General features: G+C 42.7%; 1 protein-coding gene and 1 long non-coding RNA gene across 8 annotated transcripts; both read right to left on the bottom strand.

Moving 5' to 3' along the window:
- Window positions 1-1,580: 1,580 nt before the first annotated feature.
- bri3 (brain protein I3) lies at window positions 1,581-16,197 on the bottom strand. Its single transcript, XM_052511948.1, has 3 exons — window positions 15,613-16,197; window positions 15,089-15,206; window positions 1,581-3,233 (listed from the first exon to the last, which is right to left on the bottom strand). The coding sequence occupies exons 1-3, from the start codon at window positions 15,776-15,778 to the stop codon at window positions 3,101-3,103; spliced, it is 417 nt and encodes a 138-aa protein (XP_052367908.1). The 5' UTR covers window positions 15,779-16,197; the 3' UTR covers window positions 1,581-3,100.
- Window positions 3,243-6,261, bottom strand: LOC127926519 (uncharacterized). Of its 7 annotated transcripts, XR_008124341.1 has the most exons (6): window positions 5,573-6,261; window positions 5,393-5,512; window positions 5,069-5,278; window positions 4,663-4,722; window positions 4,546-4,605; window positions 3,243-4,131 (listed from the first exon to the last, which is right to left on the bottom strand). It is a non-coding gene; the product is annotated as an uncharacterized LOC127926519 (long non-coding RNA). The 7 variants fall into 7 exon arrangements; XR_008124340.1 differs by lacking the exons at window positions 4,663-4,722; window positions 5,573-6,261 and having other exon boundaries at window positions 3,243-4,101; window positions 5,099-5,278; window positions 5,393-5,565; XR_008124336.1 differs by lacking the exons at window positions 4,546-4,605; window positions 5,573-6,261 and having other exon boundaries at window positions 3,243-4,101; window positions 5,393-5,565.
- Window positions 16,198-18,639: the final 2,442 nt, after the last annotated feature.

Raw genomic sequence — 18,639 nt, forward strand, 5'->3', positions numbered from 1 at the left:
AAAAGCCATCAATCAGAATCATACCTGTGAAAATATGACATGGCCCCAGAATAAAAAGAAACCAGAACAGACAACAGCTCAATGACAAATTTTCCATGTCTCAGTTTGGGACAGCTGATGTCTCAGTGTTACGTTTAAAACCCTCCCCCAGCCAGAGTCGAGCTGGGAAAAGATATTCTCTGCGACACTGGCCCAGACTGAGTGGGGGCAGCATTCTCAAAGGCTTCAAAACAGAGGTTGAAAAGGGTTGCTTAAAGAGGCTCTCGCTCCATGGGTCATTTCCTTATAGTCATATACCTGTACAGTGACAAACCATTTCCCAAAGTAAACAGAAGGTGCTTCAGAAGTGGCAGAATTTAACAATTCCCAGGTGTGGTGCAATTGGAATTTAACATGGAGCACAAAATCTACTTGTGCCTCCGTTTGATTGAACATGACAAAACAAAGGAATTCTATCAAGTAAATGATTTGTTATTGATCCACGTCTTGAGCCACATAATGATCACAATCCCTTTCTGGGCCTATATCACAAAGAGCCTCCAGAATCAGTTTGGCTTTTAAATCATAATGCACAAGGTTTATATGTACAGGGAGGACCTGATCCTAGATCTCCTACTCGGATGCACTTGTTGAATATGCGCCTTGGGGCCGTATCCACAAAGCATCTCAGAGTAAAACATTTGGTCGTAGGTGCTAAGAGACATTTTACTCCTAATCTTATGGGTAAAAATAAAAGCTATGCAGGAAGCTTCTTTAGTCATAACAGTCCCCCACCTAGTCAAGAGATATTTAGGAGACCCCGTGAGCCGTCCTAACCAGCTTAGAGTTACCAACAGGTGTCTTGGTAATAGAAAAGGGCAGTGCTTCCTGCGCCATAGACAGGCTGTTGCTTTGGAGTTGAAAGAATGTTTGATATTTCTGTACGATCAACCCATAATAATGTACACCTTGTACTTTGGACAATGATTTCACAAGGCTTCATTCACATGACAGCCTAAATACTCACAACCACTAGGCTGATAAACAATCACAATTATTTCATGAACCTACATGTCATTTAAAGTTATCCCTTTGGAGCGCAATATCACATTAAAACTAGCCGTGTCTATGGGTTGGGCATCTACAGCCTATATTAACTTTGTGTTGGGTAAAACTAGACGTGTCTATGGGTTGGGCATCTACAGCCTATATTAACTTTGTGTTGGGTAAAACTAGCCGTGTCTATGGGTTGGGCATCTACAGCCTATATTAACTTTGTGTTGGGTAAAACTAGACGTGTCTATGGGTTGCATCTACAGCATCTACAGCCTATATTAACTTTGTGTTGGGTAAAACTAGACGTGTCTATGGGTTGGGCATCTACAGCCTATATTAACTTTGTGTTGGGTAAAACTAGCCGTGTCTATGGGTTGGGCATCTACAGCCTATATTAACTTTGTGTTGGGTAAAACTAGCCGTGTCTATGGGTTGGGCATCTACAGCCTATATTAACTTTGTGTTGGGTAAAACTAGCCGTGTCTATGGGTTGGGCATCTACAGCCTATATTAACTTTGTGTTGGGCACGTGTCTATGGGTTGGGCATCTACAGCCTATATTAACTTTGTGTTGGGTAAAACTAGACGTGTCTATGGGTTGGGCATCTACAGCCTATATTAACTTTGTGTTGGGTAAAACTAGACGTGTCTATGGGTTGGGCATCTACAGCCTATATTAACTTTGTGTTGGGTAAAACTAGCCGTGTCTATGGGTTGGGCATCTACAGCCTATATTAACTTTGTGTTGGGTAAAACTAGACGTGTCTATGGGTTGGGCATCTACAGCCTATATTAACTTTGTGTTGGGTAAAACTAGCCGTGTCTATGGGTTGGGCATCTACAGCCTATATTAACTTTGTGTTGGGTAAAACTAGCCGTGTCTATGGGTTGGGCATCTACAGCCTATATTAACTTTGTGTTGGGTAAAACTAGACGTGTCTATGGGTTGGGCATCTACAGCCTATATTAACTTTGTGTTGGGTAAAACTAGACGTGTCTATGGGTTGGGCATCTACAGCCTATATTAACTTTGTGTTGGGTAAAACTAGACGTGTCTATGGGTTGGGCATCTACAGCCTATATTAACTTTGTGTTGGGTAAAACTAGACGTGTCTATGGGTTGGGCATCTACAGCCTATATTAACTTTGTGTTGGGTAAAACTAGACGTGTCTATGGGTTGGGCATCTACAGCCTATATTAACTTTGTGTTGGGTAAAACTAGACGTGTCTATGGGTTGGGCATCTACAGCCTATATTAACTTTGTGTTGGGTAAAACTAGACCTTTTTGAAACGCTTTATGCAACATTATCGGCAAGTGACTTGATGCCTTAGATGTGTTGAACAGAAGAGTGCTGACATAACGTTCATATTTTAACTGTCAAACTGATTCAGTGCAATATTCCCATCACATTATTCTAAACATGTGCAAAGCCACATATTAGGCCAAATGAAAAGTAGACAGAGCGATGTGTCAGGCAGATGATATCACACGTTTGACCACTGAAACATTCCCTGTCGTTGTCTGAAGCGTGTTGTACAGCTGTCAGTGCCTCGTCCTGATTGGTTATTCCTCATCATTTGCAACAATGTCAATGAGCATCATCACTATCCTCCTTATGCGGTACCTCAAACTGTGGTGATTACCAACGGAGGAACTTTTGAGGTGATTTTTCTCCTAGCTCAGAGTCTGTCTGAGCAGTAACTTATCCTCAGAAAACCTACTCTGAGCTGGGAGCTTTTTTTTGTCTTAAAACAGGATCCAGGATATTTTCTGATACGCTTTGTGGAATATGGCCCCTGTCTGTTTTCTGCTCTATAGCGTAATAAAAAGGCACCATGGACAAAGATCAGGCTTCTTCACTAGATAATACTGCCAAAGTATATTCTACCATGTACAAATGTAGGTTTTCACATGCACCTCTATCATATCACAATTATGTTCATTGTGGCGACTACTTAATTGTTGTATAGAAAATACCTGGCATTCTCAGTGTGTAACAATTATAAACAACAAAGTTATAAGATCCAGCTGGGCTGAGAGGACGAGCTACAGGTTGGTCCTTCTACCCGAAGGTGGCGCCACAGTTGGGGCATCTCCTCTGGCGCAGTGCCAGGCAGAAGAGGATCCCCAGGGGGAAGAAGAAGACGGCACACATGATCCCCAGGCAGGTGAAGTCATCCTCCAGCACGCCCACTCTGAAAAAAGATGAAGGCAAATATTAAAGAGATAGAATGTTGTCCTCTGGTGATGCTCTCCTCTGGTGATGCTCTCCTCTGGTGATGCTCTCCTCTGGTGATGCTCTCCTCTGGTGATGCTCTCCAGCAAAAAAGGAGCCACCTGAGCATAAACATGTTTGCTAATAAGTAAGGATTTGTGTGGTTTATGAGATAAGTTATTTAAAAATGATCATATACGTAACAACATTCAAGCAAAAAAATATGTAACTCAACTAGCAACTAAATTCCCATCCACCCCAGAAAGCATTTTTTAGGACAGAGAAAACTCTGGTCAATGCACCCACCTCCCAAAAACCAGGAGCAGGAATAGGAGCACCTATTGGTGTAGAGATTGAACCATTCTGTTGTTGTGTGTCAAGTCACCACAGGACAAATAACTAATAATGAGAGAGAATAATAAGTAGCCTATACTTTCAGGCAGTCATTGTGACTCTGGGCTTTCTAGGTTCCCATGGTAATCATGTTGAAGATGCAGTGCTATTAGATGTAGGAGCCATGAATATAATCATAACACTTATGTGGTCTCACTGTGTGACCTGGGGAATCACATGGAGAGAGTTAAGGTTCCCCTGAACAGAGTGGCTACTAGAAGGAACAGAGCTGCAGGGGTTAACAGCTAGCAGGAACTACTGTCTGGTCTTATGACTCCACGTGTTGGCTGACTAGCATCACGTCCAATGCATCTGTCAACTCCTCTTAGAGGAAATCTACATTGTATAGACCCAAATATGTCTAGATGTTGAACTGTAGTGATCACACTACACACCTACTGGCCCATCACAATCACACTACACACCTACTGGCCCATCACAATCACACTATACACCTACTGGCCCATCACAATCACACTATACACCTACTGGCCCATCACAATCATCACAATCACACTATACACCTACTGGCCCATCACACACACTATCACACCTACTGGCCCATATACACCTACTGGCCCATCACAATCACACATACACCTACTGGCCCATCACAATCACACTATACACCACATCACAATCCACTCACACCTACTGGCCCATCACAATCACACTACACCTACTGGCCCATCACAATCACACTATACACCTACTGGCCCATCCAATCACACTATACACCTATCATCACAATCACACTATACACCTACTGGCCCATCACAATCACACTACACACCTACTGGCCCATCACTAATCACACACCTACTGGCCCATCACAATCACACACACCTACTGGCCCATCACAATCACACTATACACCTACTCACAATCACACTATACACCTACTGGCCCATCACAATCACACTATACACCTACTGGCCCATCACAATCACACTATACACCTACTGGCCCATCACATCACACTATACACCTACTGGCCCATCACAATCACACTACACCTACTGGCCCATCACAATCACACTATACACCTACTGGCCCATCACAATCACACTACACACCTACTGGCCCATCACAATCACACTACACCTACTGGCCCATCACAATCACTATACACCTACTGGCCCATCACAATCACACTACACACCTACATCACACTATACACCTACTGGCCCATCACAATCCATCACCTAATGGCCCATCACAATCACACTATACACCTACTGGCATCACATCACAATCACACTATACACCTACTGGCCCATCACAATCACACTATACACCTACTGGCCCATCACAATCACCACTATACACCTACTGGCCCATCACAATCACACTATACACCTACTGGCCCATCACATCACATACACCTACTGGCCACATCACAATCACAATCACACTATACACCTACTGGCCCATCACAATCACACTACACACCTACTGGCCCATCACAATCACACTATACACCTACTGGCCCATCACAATCACACTATACACCTACTGGCCCATCACAATCACACTATACACCTACTGGCCCATCACAATCACACTATACACCTACTGGCCCATCACAATCACACTATACACCTACTGGCCCATCACAATCACACTATACACCTACTGGCCCATCACAATCACACACACCTACTGGCCCATCACAATCACACTATACACCTACTGGCCCATCACAATCACACTATACACCTACTGGCCCATCACAATCACACACACCTACTGGCCCATCACAATCACACTATACACCTACTGGCCCATCACAATCACACTATACACCTACTGGCCCATCACAATCACACTATACACCTACTGGCCCATCACAATCACACTATACACCTACTGGCCCATCACAATCACACTATACACCTACTGGCCCATCACAATCACACTACACACCTACTGGCCCATCACAATCACATCATGGTGTGTTCCAATCAGACAAAGATTGTATTTCAATAAGTCTTGTGACTAGAGGGAGTGCAGCTACCAGGAGTTACTTTTTACAGCAGGTTAGGAGAGCATTTTAGCCAGCCCCAACCCTTTCCCTAACCTTAACCTAAGTCTCCTAACCTGCTAGGAAAAAAGGTAACTTCCAGTTGTAGCTGTACTTCCTCTAGTTAGAACCGTTTCTAGAAGACATGGTGGACAGAAGAAATATGTGAGCAACAACAGGTGGAGCGCAAATGTAGTGTGGACTTTGAAGTTTTTCCTGCTGTGTGTGTGTGTGTGTGCCTGCACCTGGCCTGCACCTCCCACTGCTTATCAGCTGAGTATCAGAGTGTGCCAAGGCCACAAACTGGACAAGAACACTTTAGTGAACCTGGCAATGCAAATAGTGGTGACAAACTAAAACAAGCCGTCTCCCTCTACTGTCAATCTAGTGGTGACAAACTAAAACAAGCCCCTCTACTGTCAATCTAGTGGTGACAAACTAAAACAAGCCCCTCTACTGTCAATCTAGTGGTGACAAACTAAAACAAGCCCCTCTACTGTCAATCTAGTGGTGACAAACTAAAACAAGCCCCTCTACTGTCAATCTAGTGGTGACAAACTAAAACAAGCCCCTCTACTGTCAATCTAGTGGTGACAAACTAAAACAAGCCCTCTCTACTGTCAATCTAGTGGTGACAAACTAAAACAAGCCCTCTACTGTCAATCTAGTGGTGACAAACTAAAACAAGCCCCTCTACTGTCAATCTAGTGGTGACAAACTAAAACAAGCCCCTCTACTGTCAATCTAGTGGTGACAAACTAAAACAAGCCCCTCTACTGTCAATCTAGTGGTGACAAACTAAAACAAGCCCCTCTACTGTCAATCTAGTGGTGACAAACTAAAACAACTAAAACAAGCCCCTCTACTGTCAATCTAGTGGTGACAAACTAAAACAAGCCCCTCTACTGTCAATCTAGTGGTGACAAACTAAAACAAGTCTCCCTCTACTGTCAATCTAGTGGTGACAAACTAAAACAAGCCCCTCTACTGTCAATCTAGTGGTGACAAACTAAAACAAGCCCCCTCTACTGTCAATCTAGTGGTGACAAACTAAAACAAGCCCCTCTACTGTCAATCTAGTGGTGACAAACTAAAACAAGCCCCTCTACTGTCAATCTAGTGGTGACAAACTAAAACAAGCCGTCTCCCTCTACTGTCAATCTAGTGGTGACAAACTAAAACAAGCCCCTCTACTGTCAATCTAGTGGTGACAAACTAAAACAAGCCCCTCTACTGTCAATCTAGTGGTGACAAACTAAAACAAGCTCCCTCTACTGTCAATCTAGTGGTGACAAACTAAAACAAGCCCCTCTACTGTCAATCTAGTGGTGACAAACTAAAACAAGCCCCCTCTACTGTCAATCTAGTGGTGACAAACTAAAACAAGCGTCCCTCTACTGTCAATCTAGTGGTGACAAACTAAAACAAGCCCTCTACTGTCAATCTAGTGGTGACAAACTAAAACAAGCCCTCTACTGTCAATCTAGTGGTGACAAACTAAAACAAGTCTCCCTCTACTGTCAATCTAGTGGTGACAAACTAAAACAAGTCAATCTAGTGGTGACCCTCTACTGTCAATCTAGTGGTGACAAACTAAAACAAGCCCCTCTACTGTCAATCTAGTGGTGACAAACTAAACCAAGCCGTCTCTACTGTCAATCTAGTGGTGACAAACTAAAACAAGCCCTCTACTGTCAATCTAGTGGTGACAAACTAAAACAAGCCGTCTCTACTGTCAATCTAGTGGTGACAAACTGTCAATCTAGTGGTGACAAACTAAAACAAGCCCTCTACTGTCAATCTAGTGGTGACAAACTAAAACAAGCCCCTACTGTCAATCTAGTGGTGACAAACTAAAACAAGCCCCTCTACTGTCAATCTAGTGGTGACAAACTAAAACAAGCCCCTCTACTGTCAATCTAGTGGTGACAAACTAAAACAAGCCCTCTACTGTCAATCTAGTGGTGACAAACTAAAACAAGCCCCTCTACTGTCAATCTAGTGGTGACAAACTAAAACAACTCCCTCTACTGTCAATCTAGTGGTGACAAACTAAAACAAGCTCCCTCTACTGTCAATCTAGTGGTGACAAACTAAAACAAGCTGTCTCCCTCTACTGTCAATCTAGTGGTGACAAACTAAAACAAGCCCCTCTACTGTCAATCTAGTGGTGACAAACTAAAACAAGCCCCCTCTACTGTCAATCTAGTGGTGACAAACTAAAACAAGCCCCTCTACTGTCAATCTAGTGGTGACAAACTAAAACAAGCTGTCTCCCTCTACTGTCAATCTAGTGGTGACAAACTAAAACAAGCCCCTCTACTGTCAATCTAGTGGTGACAAACTAAAACAAGCCGTCTCCCTACTGTCAATCTATTGGTGACAACAAACTAAAACAAGCCCCTCTACTGTCAATAAAACTAGTGGTGACAAACTAAAACAAGCTGTCTGACCTCTACTGTCAATCTATGGTGGTGACAAACTAAAACAAACTAAAACAAGCCCTCTACTGTCAATCTAGTGGTGACAAACTAAAACAAGCCCCTCTACTGTCAATCTAGTGGTGACAAACTAAAACAAGCCCTCTACTGTCAATCTAGTGGTGACAAACTAAAACAAGCCCCCTCTACTGTCAATCTAGTGGTGACAAACTAAAACAAGCCCCTCTACTGTCAATCTACTGTGGTGACAAACTAAAACAAGCCCCTCTACTGTCAATCTAGTGGTGACAAACTAAAACAAGCCCCTCTACTGTCAATCTAGTGGTGACAAACTAAAACAAGCCCCTCTACTGTCAATCTAGTGGTGACAAACTAAAACAAGCCCTCTACTGTCAATCTAGTGGTGACAAACAAGCCAAGCCCCTCTACTGTCAATCTATTGGTGACAAACTAAAACAAGCCCCTCTACTGTCAATCTAGTGGTGACAAACTAAAACAAGCCCCTCTACTGGTGGTGACAAACTAAAACAAGCCCCTCTACTGTCAATCTAGTGGTGACAAACTAAAACAAGTCTCCCTCTACTGTCAATCTAGTGGTGACAAACTAAAACAAGCCACTTCCCTCTACTGTCAATCTAGTGGTGACAAACTAAAACAAGCCCCTCTACTGTCAATCTAGTGGTGACAAACTAAAACAAGCCCTCTACTGTCAATCTAGTGGTGACAAACTAAAACAAGCCCCTCTACTGTCAATCTAGTGGTGACAAACTAAAACAAGTCTCCCTCTACTGTCAATCTAGTGGTGACAAACTAAAACAAGCCCTCTACTGTCAATCTAGTGGTGACAAACTAAAACAAGCCGTCCCTCTACTGTCAATCTAGTGGTGACAAACTAAAACAAGCCCCTCTACTGTCAATCTAGTGGTGACAAACTAAAACAAGCCCCTCTACTGTCAATCTAGTGGTGACAAACTAAAACAAGCCCCTCTACTGTCAATCTAGTGGTGACAAACTAAAACAAGCCCTCTACTGTCAATCTAGTGGTGACAAACTAAAACAAGCCCCTCTACTGTCAATCTAGTGGTGACAAACTAAAACAAGCCGTCTCCCTCTACTGTCAATCTAGTGGTGACAAACTAAAACAAGCCCTCTACTGTCAATCTAGTGGTGACAAACTAAAACAAGCCCCTCTACTGTCAATCTAGTGGTGACAAACTAAAACAACCCTCCCTCTACTGTCAATCTAGTGGTGACAAACTAAAACAAGCCCTCTACTGTCAATCTAGTGGTGACAAACTAAAACAAGCCCTCTACTGTCAATCTAGTGGTGACAAACTAAAACAAGCCCTCTACTGTCAATCTAGTGGTGACAAACTAAAACAAGCCCTCTACTGTCAATCTAGTGGTGACAAACTAAAACAAGCCCCTCTACTGTCAATCTAGTGGTGACAAACTAAAACAAGCCGTCCCTCTACTGTCAATCTAGTGGTGACAAACTAAAACAAGCCCCTCTACTGTCAATCTAGTGGTGACAAACTAAAACAAGCCCCTCTACTGTCAATCTAGTGGTGACAAACTAAAACAAGCCCCTCTACTGTCAATCTAGTGGTGACAAACTAAAACAAGTCTCCCTCTACTGTCAATCTAGTGGTGACAAACTAAAACAAGCCCCTAGGTGACAAACTTTCTACTGTCAAGCCCCTCTACTTCTCTGGTGACAAACTAAAACAAGCCCCTCTACTGTCAATCTAGTGGTGACAAACTAAAACAAGCCGTCCCTCTACTGTCAATCTAGTGGTGACAAACTAAAACAAGCCCCTCTACTGTCAATCTAGTGGTGACAAACTAAAACAATCTCTACTGTCAATCTAGTGGTGACAAACTAAAACAAGCCCCTCTACTGTCAATCTAGTGGTGACAAACTAAAACAAGCCCCTCTACTGTCAATCTAGTGGTGACAAACTAAAACAAGCCGTCTCCCTCTACTGTCAATCTAGTGGTGACAAACTAAAACAAGCCCTCTACTGTCAATCTAGTGGTGACAAACTAAAACAAGCCCTCTCTACTGTCAATCTAGTGGTGACAAACCTACTGTCAATCTAGTGGTGACAAACTAAAACAAGCCCTCCCTCTACTGTCAATCTAGTGGTGACAAACTAAAACAAGCCCCTCTACTGTCAATCTAGTGGTGACAAACTAAAACAAGCCCTGACAAACTAAAACTACTGTCAATCTAGTGGTGACAAACTAAAACAAGCCCCTCTACTGTCAATCTAGTGGTGACAAACTAAAACAAGCCCCTCTACTGTCAATCTAGTGGTGACAAACTAAAACAAGCCCCTCTACTGTCAATCTAGTGGTGACAAACTAAAACAAGCCGTCTCCCTCTACTGTCAATCTAGTGGTGACAAACTAAAACAAGCCCCTCTACTGTCAATCTAGTGGTGACAAACTAAAACAAGCCGTCTCCCTCTACTGTCAATCTAGTGGTGACAAACTAAAACAAGCCCCTCTACTGTCAATCTAGTGGTGACAAACTAAAACAAGCCCCTCTACTGTCAATCTAGTGGTGACAAACTAAAACAAGCCGTCTCCCTCTACTGTCAATCTAGTGGTGACAAACTAAAACAAGCCCCTCTACTGTCAATCTAGTGGTGACAAACTAAAACAAGCCCCTCTACTGTCAATCTAGTGGTGACAAACTAAAACAAGCCGTCTCCCTCTACTGTCAATCTAGTGGTGACAAACTAAAACAAGCCCCTCTACTGTCAATCTAGTGGTGACAAACTAAAACAAGCCCCTCTACTGTCAATCTAGTGGTGACAAACTAAAACAAGCCCCTCTACTGTCAATCTAGTGGTGACAAACTAAAACAAGCCCCTCTACTGTCAATCTAGTGGTGACAAACTAAAACAAGCCCCTCTACTGTCAATCTAGTGGTGACAAACTAAAACAAGCCCCTCTACTGTCAATCTAGTGGTGACAAACTAAAACAAGCCCCTCTACTGTCAATCTAGTGGTGACAAACTAAAACAAGCCCCTCTACTGTCAATCTAGTGGTGACAAACTAAAACAAGCCCCTCTACTGTCAATCTAGTGGTGACAAACTAAAACAAGCCGTCTCCCTCTACTGTCAATCTAGTGGTGACAAACTAAAACAAGCCCCTCTACTGTCAATCTAGTGGTGACAAACTAAAACAAGCCCCTCTACTGTCAATCTAGTGGTGACAAACTAAAACAAGCCGTCTCCCTCTACTGTCAATCTAGTGGTGACAAACTAAAACAAGCCCCTCTACTGTCAATCTAGTGGTGACAAACTAAAACAAGCCCCTCTACTGTCAATCTAGTGGTGACAAACTAAAACAACTAAAACCGTCTCCCTCTACTGTCAATCTAGTGGTGACAAACTAAAACAAGCCCCTCTACTGTCAATCTAGTGGTGACAAACTAAAACAAGCCCTCTACTGTCAATCTAGTGGTGACAAACTAAAACAAGCCCTCTACTGTCAATCTAGTGGTGACAAACTAAAACAAGCCGTCCCTCTACTGTCAATCTAGTGGTGACAAACTAAAACAAGCCCCTCTACTGTCAATCTAGTGGTGACAAACTAAAACAAGCCCCTCTACTGTCAATCTAGTGGTGACAAACTAAAACAAGCCGTCCCTCTACTGTCAATCTAGTGGTGACAAACTAAAACAAGCCCCTCTACTGTCAATCTAGTGGTGACAAACTAAAACAAGCCGTCCCTCTACTGTCAATCTAGTGGTGACAAACTAAAACAAGCCGTCTCCCTCTACTGTCAATCTAGTGGTGACAAACTAAAACAAGCCCTCTACTGTCAATCTAGTGGTGACAAACTAAAACAAGCCCCTCTACTGTCAATCTAGTGGTGACAAACTAAAACAAGCCGTCCCTCTACTGTCAATCTAGTGGTGACAAACTAAAACAAGCCCCTCTACTGTCAATCTAGTGGTGACACTGTCAAAGTGGTAAAACAAGCCCCTCTACTGTCAATCTAGTGGTGACAAACTAAAACAAGCCCCCTCTACTGTCAATCTAGTGGTGACAAACTAAAACAAGCCCTCTACTGTCAATCTAGTGGTGACAAACTAAAACAAGCCCCTCTACTGTCAATCTAGTGGTGACAAACTAAAACAAGCCCCCTCTACTGTCAATCTAGTGGCCCTCTACTGTCAATCTAGTGGTGACAAACTAAAACAAAGTCTCCCTCTACTGTCAATCTAGTGGTGACAAACTAAAACAAGCCCCTCTACTGTCAATCTAGTGGTGACAAACTAAAACAAGCCGTCTCCCTCTACTGTCAATCTAGTGGTGACAAACTAAAACAAGCCCTCTACTGTCAATCTAGTGGTGACAAACTAAAACAAGCCGTCTCCCTCTACTGTCAATCTAGTGGTGACAAACTAAAACAAGCCCTCTACTGTCAATCTAGTGGTGACAAACTAAAACAAGCCCCTCTACTGTCAATCTAGTGGTGACAAACTAAAACAAGCCCTCCCCTCTACTGTCAATCTAGTGGTGACAAACTAAAACAAGCCCTCTACTGTCAATCTAGTGGTGACAAACTAAAACAAGCCCCTCTACCCTAGTGGTGACAAACTAAAACAAGCCCCTCTACTGTCAATCTAGTGGTGACAAACTAAAACAAGCCCCTCTACTGTCAATCTAGTGGTGACAAACTAAAACAAGCCCTCCCTCTACTGTCAATCTAGTGGTGACAAACTAAAACAAGTCTCCCTCTACTGTCAATCTAGTGGTGACAAACTAAAACAAGCCTGTCTGGTGACAAACTAAAACAAGCCCCTCTACTGTCAATCTAGTGGTGACAAACTAAAACAAGCCCCTCTACTGTCAATCTAGTGGTGACAAACTAAAACAAGCCGTCTCCCTCTACTGTCAATCTAGTGGTGACAAACTAAAACAAGCCCCTCTACTGTCAATCTAGTGGTGACAAACTAAAACAAGCCGTCTCCCTCTACTGTCAATCTAGTGGTGACAAACTAAAACAAGCCCTCTACTGTCCAAACTCTACTGTCAATCTAGTGGTGACAAACTAAAACAAGCCCTCTACTGTCAATCTAGTGGTGACAAACTAAAACAAGCCCCTCTACTGTCAATCTAGTGGTGACAAACTAAAACAAGCCCCTCTACTGTCAATCTAGTGGTGACAAACTAAAACAAGCCCCTCTACTGTCAATCTAGTGGTGACAAACTAAAACAAGCCCCTCTACTGTCAATCTAGTGGTGACAAACTAAAACAAGCCCCTCTACTGTCAATCTAACACTCCTAGAAATCAGGCTCTATTATTTGACTTTGTGGTCCAGGCCTCAGAAGTGAAAACAAGTCTGTATTTACACCAAACACTGGTTTAAAGTCTCAATGTAAACGTGCCATTAGTGTATTCTATCATCAATTAGACTATTATGTTCATTTTAAAAACACTAAATGTGATGTTTTTTTTTTTTTACTAAATCAACACAAGACGGACACTACAGCTGCCGGGTCATGTTCATTAGGCACCAAACGGAATAAAACAGACAAACAGGAACGGACTACCTTGACTTGTCCAATAAGAAACACTCCTTTTCCGTTGCAAAACATTTAAATGTTTATTTGGACAAACGTTTTCCATTTTATGACCTAAAGAACACGACCCTGACCATTTTTCACACAAGACCACGTTGACTCATGATAACGTTTGACCTTAAAGAGCATCATCCTGTCAATCAACTTCCTCTCTCCTGTCACACGTCTGTGTTCCAAGCAGCGGACACAGAGGATGTTGTATCAGACAAATTGAAACCACTGCGGTCACTCTAAAAATTAAGCTTTACCATACAGCAGCGCCTGCCTGCCTGCCTGCCAGCCTGCCAGCCTGCCTGCCTGCCAGCCAGCCTGCCTGCCAGCCTGCCTGCCAGCCTGCCTGCCAGCCACCATGAGGCTCACATGTAGCTATGCTGTGGAACACCCTTTGGACACAGATGGAGCAGAAGACAACAGTCATGTAACACATGGAAACCACATGTTCACCACAGGAACACTATTGACAGTGAAAAGGCTTTCCTTGATGGCAGACCAGCCTTCTGATTGGTCTTGGTTTGGCAGACCCCTACACCTTCTCCTAAATCAGATCAAATTGTATTTGTCACATGCACCGACTACAAATCTGGTTCCCTCTTCAACTGTGGTTCATCTCAAGGTTTCAAACAATGTTTTTCCTTCTAAATCACCTTAGTTACACGCTTGTTATAGCATTACTCCCCCCTGTGGCTTTCAGACAGTTCAGCTCTGTGACAACAGCTTAATGGAACATTTCAACACTTTCCAAACTCATTCATCATCTCCAGCATGTCAACATGTGACAACAGCAGGTTTATATGTTTTTCCTCTCTCAAAAAGACCATAACATAACCTGGTGACATCACATGTTGTGCATCCTGTGATGTCAACCAACTCCTCTTAATATTTATACATTTCTTCATTCCATTACTTTGAGATGTGTGTATTGTTGTGAATTGTTAGCTACTGTTGTAGCTAGGAAGACCAGCATTTCATTACACCCACAATAACATCTGTTAAATGTGTATGTGACCTATAAAATGGGATTTGAACTGAGCAGTCAAAGGTTACTTTACTAAAATATAATAAAACAATATGACTGAATTGAAGGCTGCCAGAAATGCAGACAGTTCCCCCTCCATAGATACAATACTGTTGTACTGAATTCGGTGCCCCCTCCATAGATACAATACTGTTGTACTGAATTCTGTGCCCCCTCCATAGATACAATACTGTTGTACTGAATTCTGTGCCCCCTCCATAGATACAATACTGTTGTACTGAATTCTGTGCCCCCTCCATAGATACAATACTGTTGTACTGAATGCTGAATTCCCCTCCCAACATACGGTTTTCTTCCCCACTATGTGTGTGTTTTTTGGGGCTGGTGTCTCACCTGCAGGCTGGGCAGCCCCCCACCACCACCACGGAGGGCTGGATGATGGTGTATGTACCAGGGTAGGGCTGCTGGGCTATGGCTGGGCCCATCTGTGCACTGGGGCCTTCTTGGAACCCTGTGGTAGGACAAGGGGAGAGGAGTTTGAGGTTGAATTAGGCTAGATCTGAACGACAAGGGGAAGTCATGAGTCAGTTTCCGTTTCAGTCAGCCAAGAGAGGCAAGGGATTATACAGTATTTGCCACTAGTAGAATAACGAACCCAGTACCCTGTACAGAGCATAGACAACTCTAATACACACTTGTACATGTGTGAAATATGATAAATATAAGCATCCACCCAAATGTGTATTGGTATTACAGTCTACAGTGTGGAAGCTACTCTATAAATGTCAGCAAGTTCATGCAACTTAAAATAAAAAAGTTACGTTATGGCGGTTCCAGCACATCGGCGCGTAACGACGTCATAGTTCAGGAGCTGGCTTTGGACGTTAGGTAACAACCCTACAATGTGATCTACTTGCCTGGGCCAGTGGGGTACTGATATGGCGGCGGCTGTTGAAAGCCCGGGGGTGCAGGGGTTGGGGCGGGGATAGCTCCATAATTGTGCTGCTGGACATATTCATACGCCCCCGGGACGACGTTAGCATAAGAGGGAGGACGGTCTTGGAGAAGAGGTTTGCTGTCCATGTCTGTTGCGTCCTCAAGTTATCTTTCTCTTTCTTTGCCTTGGCTGGCCCTCTTCTTCCCACACAATTTGGATTTACTTAGTCGGTGTTGCCTCGAGTCATACGACTTTTGCAGGCACGGATGGGTAAAAAAAACCGAAGAAAACACGACGCGCAAAAATTTAAGTTATCGCCTCTCTCCATGTGCCAACTTTGTCCCTGACTGCACCACCCGAAACACTCGCGGACTGTTCAGTCTAAAGGGAGGATGCTTATTTAAAAAAGAGGGAAATGTCTAAAATATCGCCATCTTATCACCTCATTATGTCATTTTTTTTTGTCAAAAGAACCTCTCCAATCACTCTAGACCACACAAAAAAACAGTTGTAAACTCGAAACTCGTTTTCCCTTTCTGTCTGGATTGTCACAAGACTCAAATCATGTGATGCGCTCCGGAACGCCTATGTGCGGAGAAAGGGGGCGCGTTCGAGCAGATCACATTTGTCAAGTCGGTGACCAAAGTCTGTTGCATTCTGGGTGTACAAATTGTCTGATTTGTGCCTATGAAGTTTTGACTGCAAGTTTTTGCAGTTGTTCTTCACCAACTTCATGCAACCATCGCCTGCTTAGGTCAACCAATCATTTGGATGTTGTTTTTTTACCCATGCAAACGTGTTTAAAGACATGACTGAAAAGGAACCTATTTAACAAGTTGTGTGTACAGGTGATATACCATAAAACTTCAATTAATAGCCCGGGTGTTTATTTGCTTAAATTACTGAACACAACAGGTGCTTATTTGAACCAGGCACACTGCTTTTGTATATTTGCATAGTTAATTGTTTAATTCCAGCGTTCACTTCCAGCATTTTAATCAATCTTAATATCCTGCACTAATGTGTTAGAATTGACACAATTTGTCACGTTTCTTGTCTTAAATTGCCTCTTTTTAAATAAAAAAAATAAAATGTCCTTGACAGAATAATTATCATCTTTGACTGTGCATTTTCGGCAGTTCTTACTTTCGCCACAAGAGGGCAAAAGTCCTTACTGATTTAGTTAATGTAATCAATTTAGTTAATGTAACAAATCAAACATTACACCTCAAAACATTTATGGTGAACTAGTAAGCAATTAATTTAGACCTTTGCTCTAATGTGTTAAGTTGCCCTGCTGGCTATTAAAAGGGACAGGTGGCTATTTGAGGCTGTGTGTAAATTAAGTTTTACAGTATACATATAAATGGGATATTTTAGGTTCTCTCTCACTAATTGACTGTACAATATACACACATAATATTATATGAGGATTCCAGTTGATGAGCGTGAGCTATGGGGGTTAGATACATGTTTATTTCAACATTATAAAGAAACCCTTTTAAAATAATGGCAACACTGCCATGTTGATCTGAGCCTTGCTGTTGGAAAACCACATTAGTGTCCAACTTTCGGCTTTCGCAGATGCAATTCCCCAGACTTCACTCCTCGAATTTCGTCTACAGTCGGTTGCCTTATCCCAGTGGTCACCAACCAGTCGATCGCGATCGACTTCTCGATCTCCAAGGCATTTCTAGTCAATCGCCAAACATTTCTGTAAAAAAAAAACAATAAAGCCTTGTGATCCTATTTTATTTTATTAGTCTCGGGCTGTTGGTGGTAGGTGCAGCCAATTCAGCTGCCCTGCGCGCCGGGTTGGCAAACCGTTGTCATTTCATGTGTCTGAAGGTACAAACTCTACCTTCCTGGTGGGCCTGGAGAGCAAATCAATTGCACTATACCACTGCTGGCCAATCCGATTGCTCAGATGACCGAGTCTGCACAGCATTTTAGGATGCATTATAGAAAGCTACGTCAAAATTGATACTGTGAGATTTCAAAACGTTTAAAACAAGGACTATAGAGAGACTGTCAACGAACACAGCAAAGAGCTGCTGTTTTTATGACTGAGTTTAAGTTCTTACTCAGCACTGTCAACACACTGTATTCAACACTCAACCCATAAAATGCGCGTTCTTCCTATTTCTACTCAGCGCTTCAACAAGCAGTGCAGCAGTAATTAATGAGTAGGGAAGTGTATCTATAGGCTTGGGTTGTTTTTTATTATTATTAGTGGCTTGGGTTGTTTTTAATATCAGGGAATATTTCACGTTCTCTGTTCATATGAGTAACAACATGAATTTGTGCATGAGGCAGAAATATTGTGGTGCGACTCGAGTTTTGCCATCAGCTGGAAAACAATGTCTCTTTTTGGTCAGTGTCAGTGGAGGAAAGGGAGAGCGGAGGAATGTTGAGAAACGGACCCTCAGTCTGCTGCTCTCTCCCTCCGCTGAGACTGACCATCAGATGCAGGCACCATAAGCCCAGTAAAATAAAAAGCTAATTGTTTAAATGTATGCTCACTCAGCTGTGCCTCACAAGTCATACAACAATGGAGCTATTACCGGTGTGATCATATACACTACCTCACATTTTGAAATATATATTTTTTTTTAAATGTCCAGAACAACACTGGCAAATTCAAGCAAAGCCAGTATGTGGTGATAATGTATTGGTCCTATAGCTTACCGCACAGCCTCATTGCTACAGTACTGCTATTAATTGGTTAATGTTGCATAGGCTTATATTTTTTAAGTCATGTAAATAAAAAATCAGAGCGGTAGATCTCGGCATTTTGACATTTTGAAAGTGATCTTGACTTAGAAAAGGTTGACCACTGCCTAAGCCTTACCACTCAAACGCACCCAGCGCTTCTTAAAGAGGCAACGCATCAACATATAAACCTCCAGAACTTCTCTCTAGTATTGGAAAATGGATGCATATTAGGCTATTATTCAAACTTTGTACTAAATTAGACCCACACAACAGTATTGGTTTATCTCACCTA

This window comes from Oncorhynchus keta, unplaced genomic scaffold (genome assembly GCF_023373465.1).
Source record: "Oncorhynchus keta strain PuntledgeMale-10-30-2019 unplaced genomic scaffold, Oket_V2 Un_contig_7692_pilon_pilon, whole genome shotgun sequence".
Lineage (NCBI taxonomy): Eukaryota > Metazoa > Chordata > Actinopteri > Salmoniformes > Salmonidae > Oncorhynchus > Oncorhynchus keta.

Coding starts and splice junctions, on each gene's coding strand:
- bri3 (XM_052511948.1), bottom strand. CDS start 15,778: ATGGACAGCAAACCTCTTCTCCAAGACCGTCCTCCCTCTTATGCTAAC. Junction 15,207..15,612: donor TCAGTACCCCACTGGCCCAG/GCAAGTAGATCA, acceptor GTCCTACCACAG/GGTTCCAAGAAGGCCCCAGT. Junction 3,234..15,088: donor GGGGGCTGCCCAGCCTGCAG/GTGAGACACCAG, acceptor ATCTTTTTTCAG/AGTGGGCGTGCTGGAGGATG.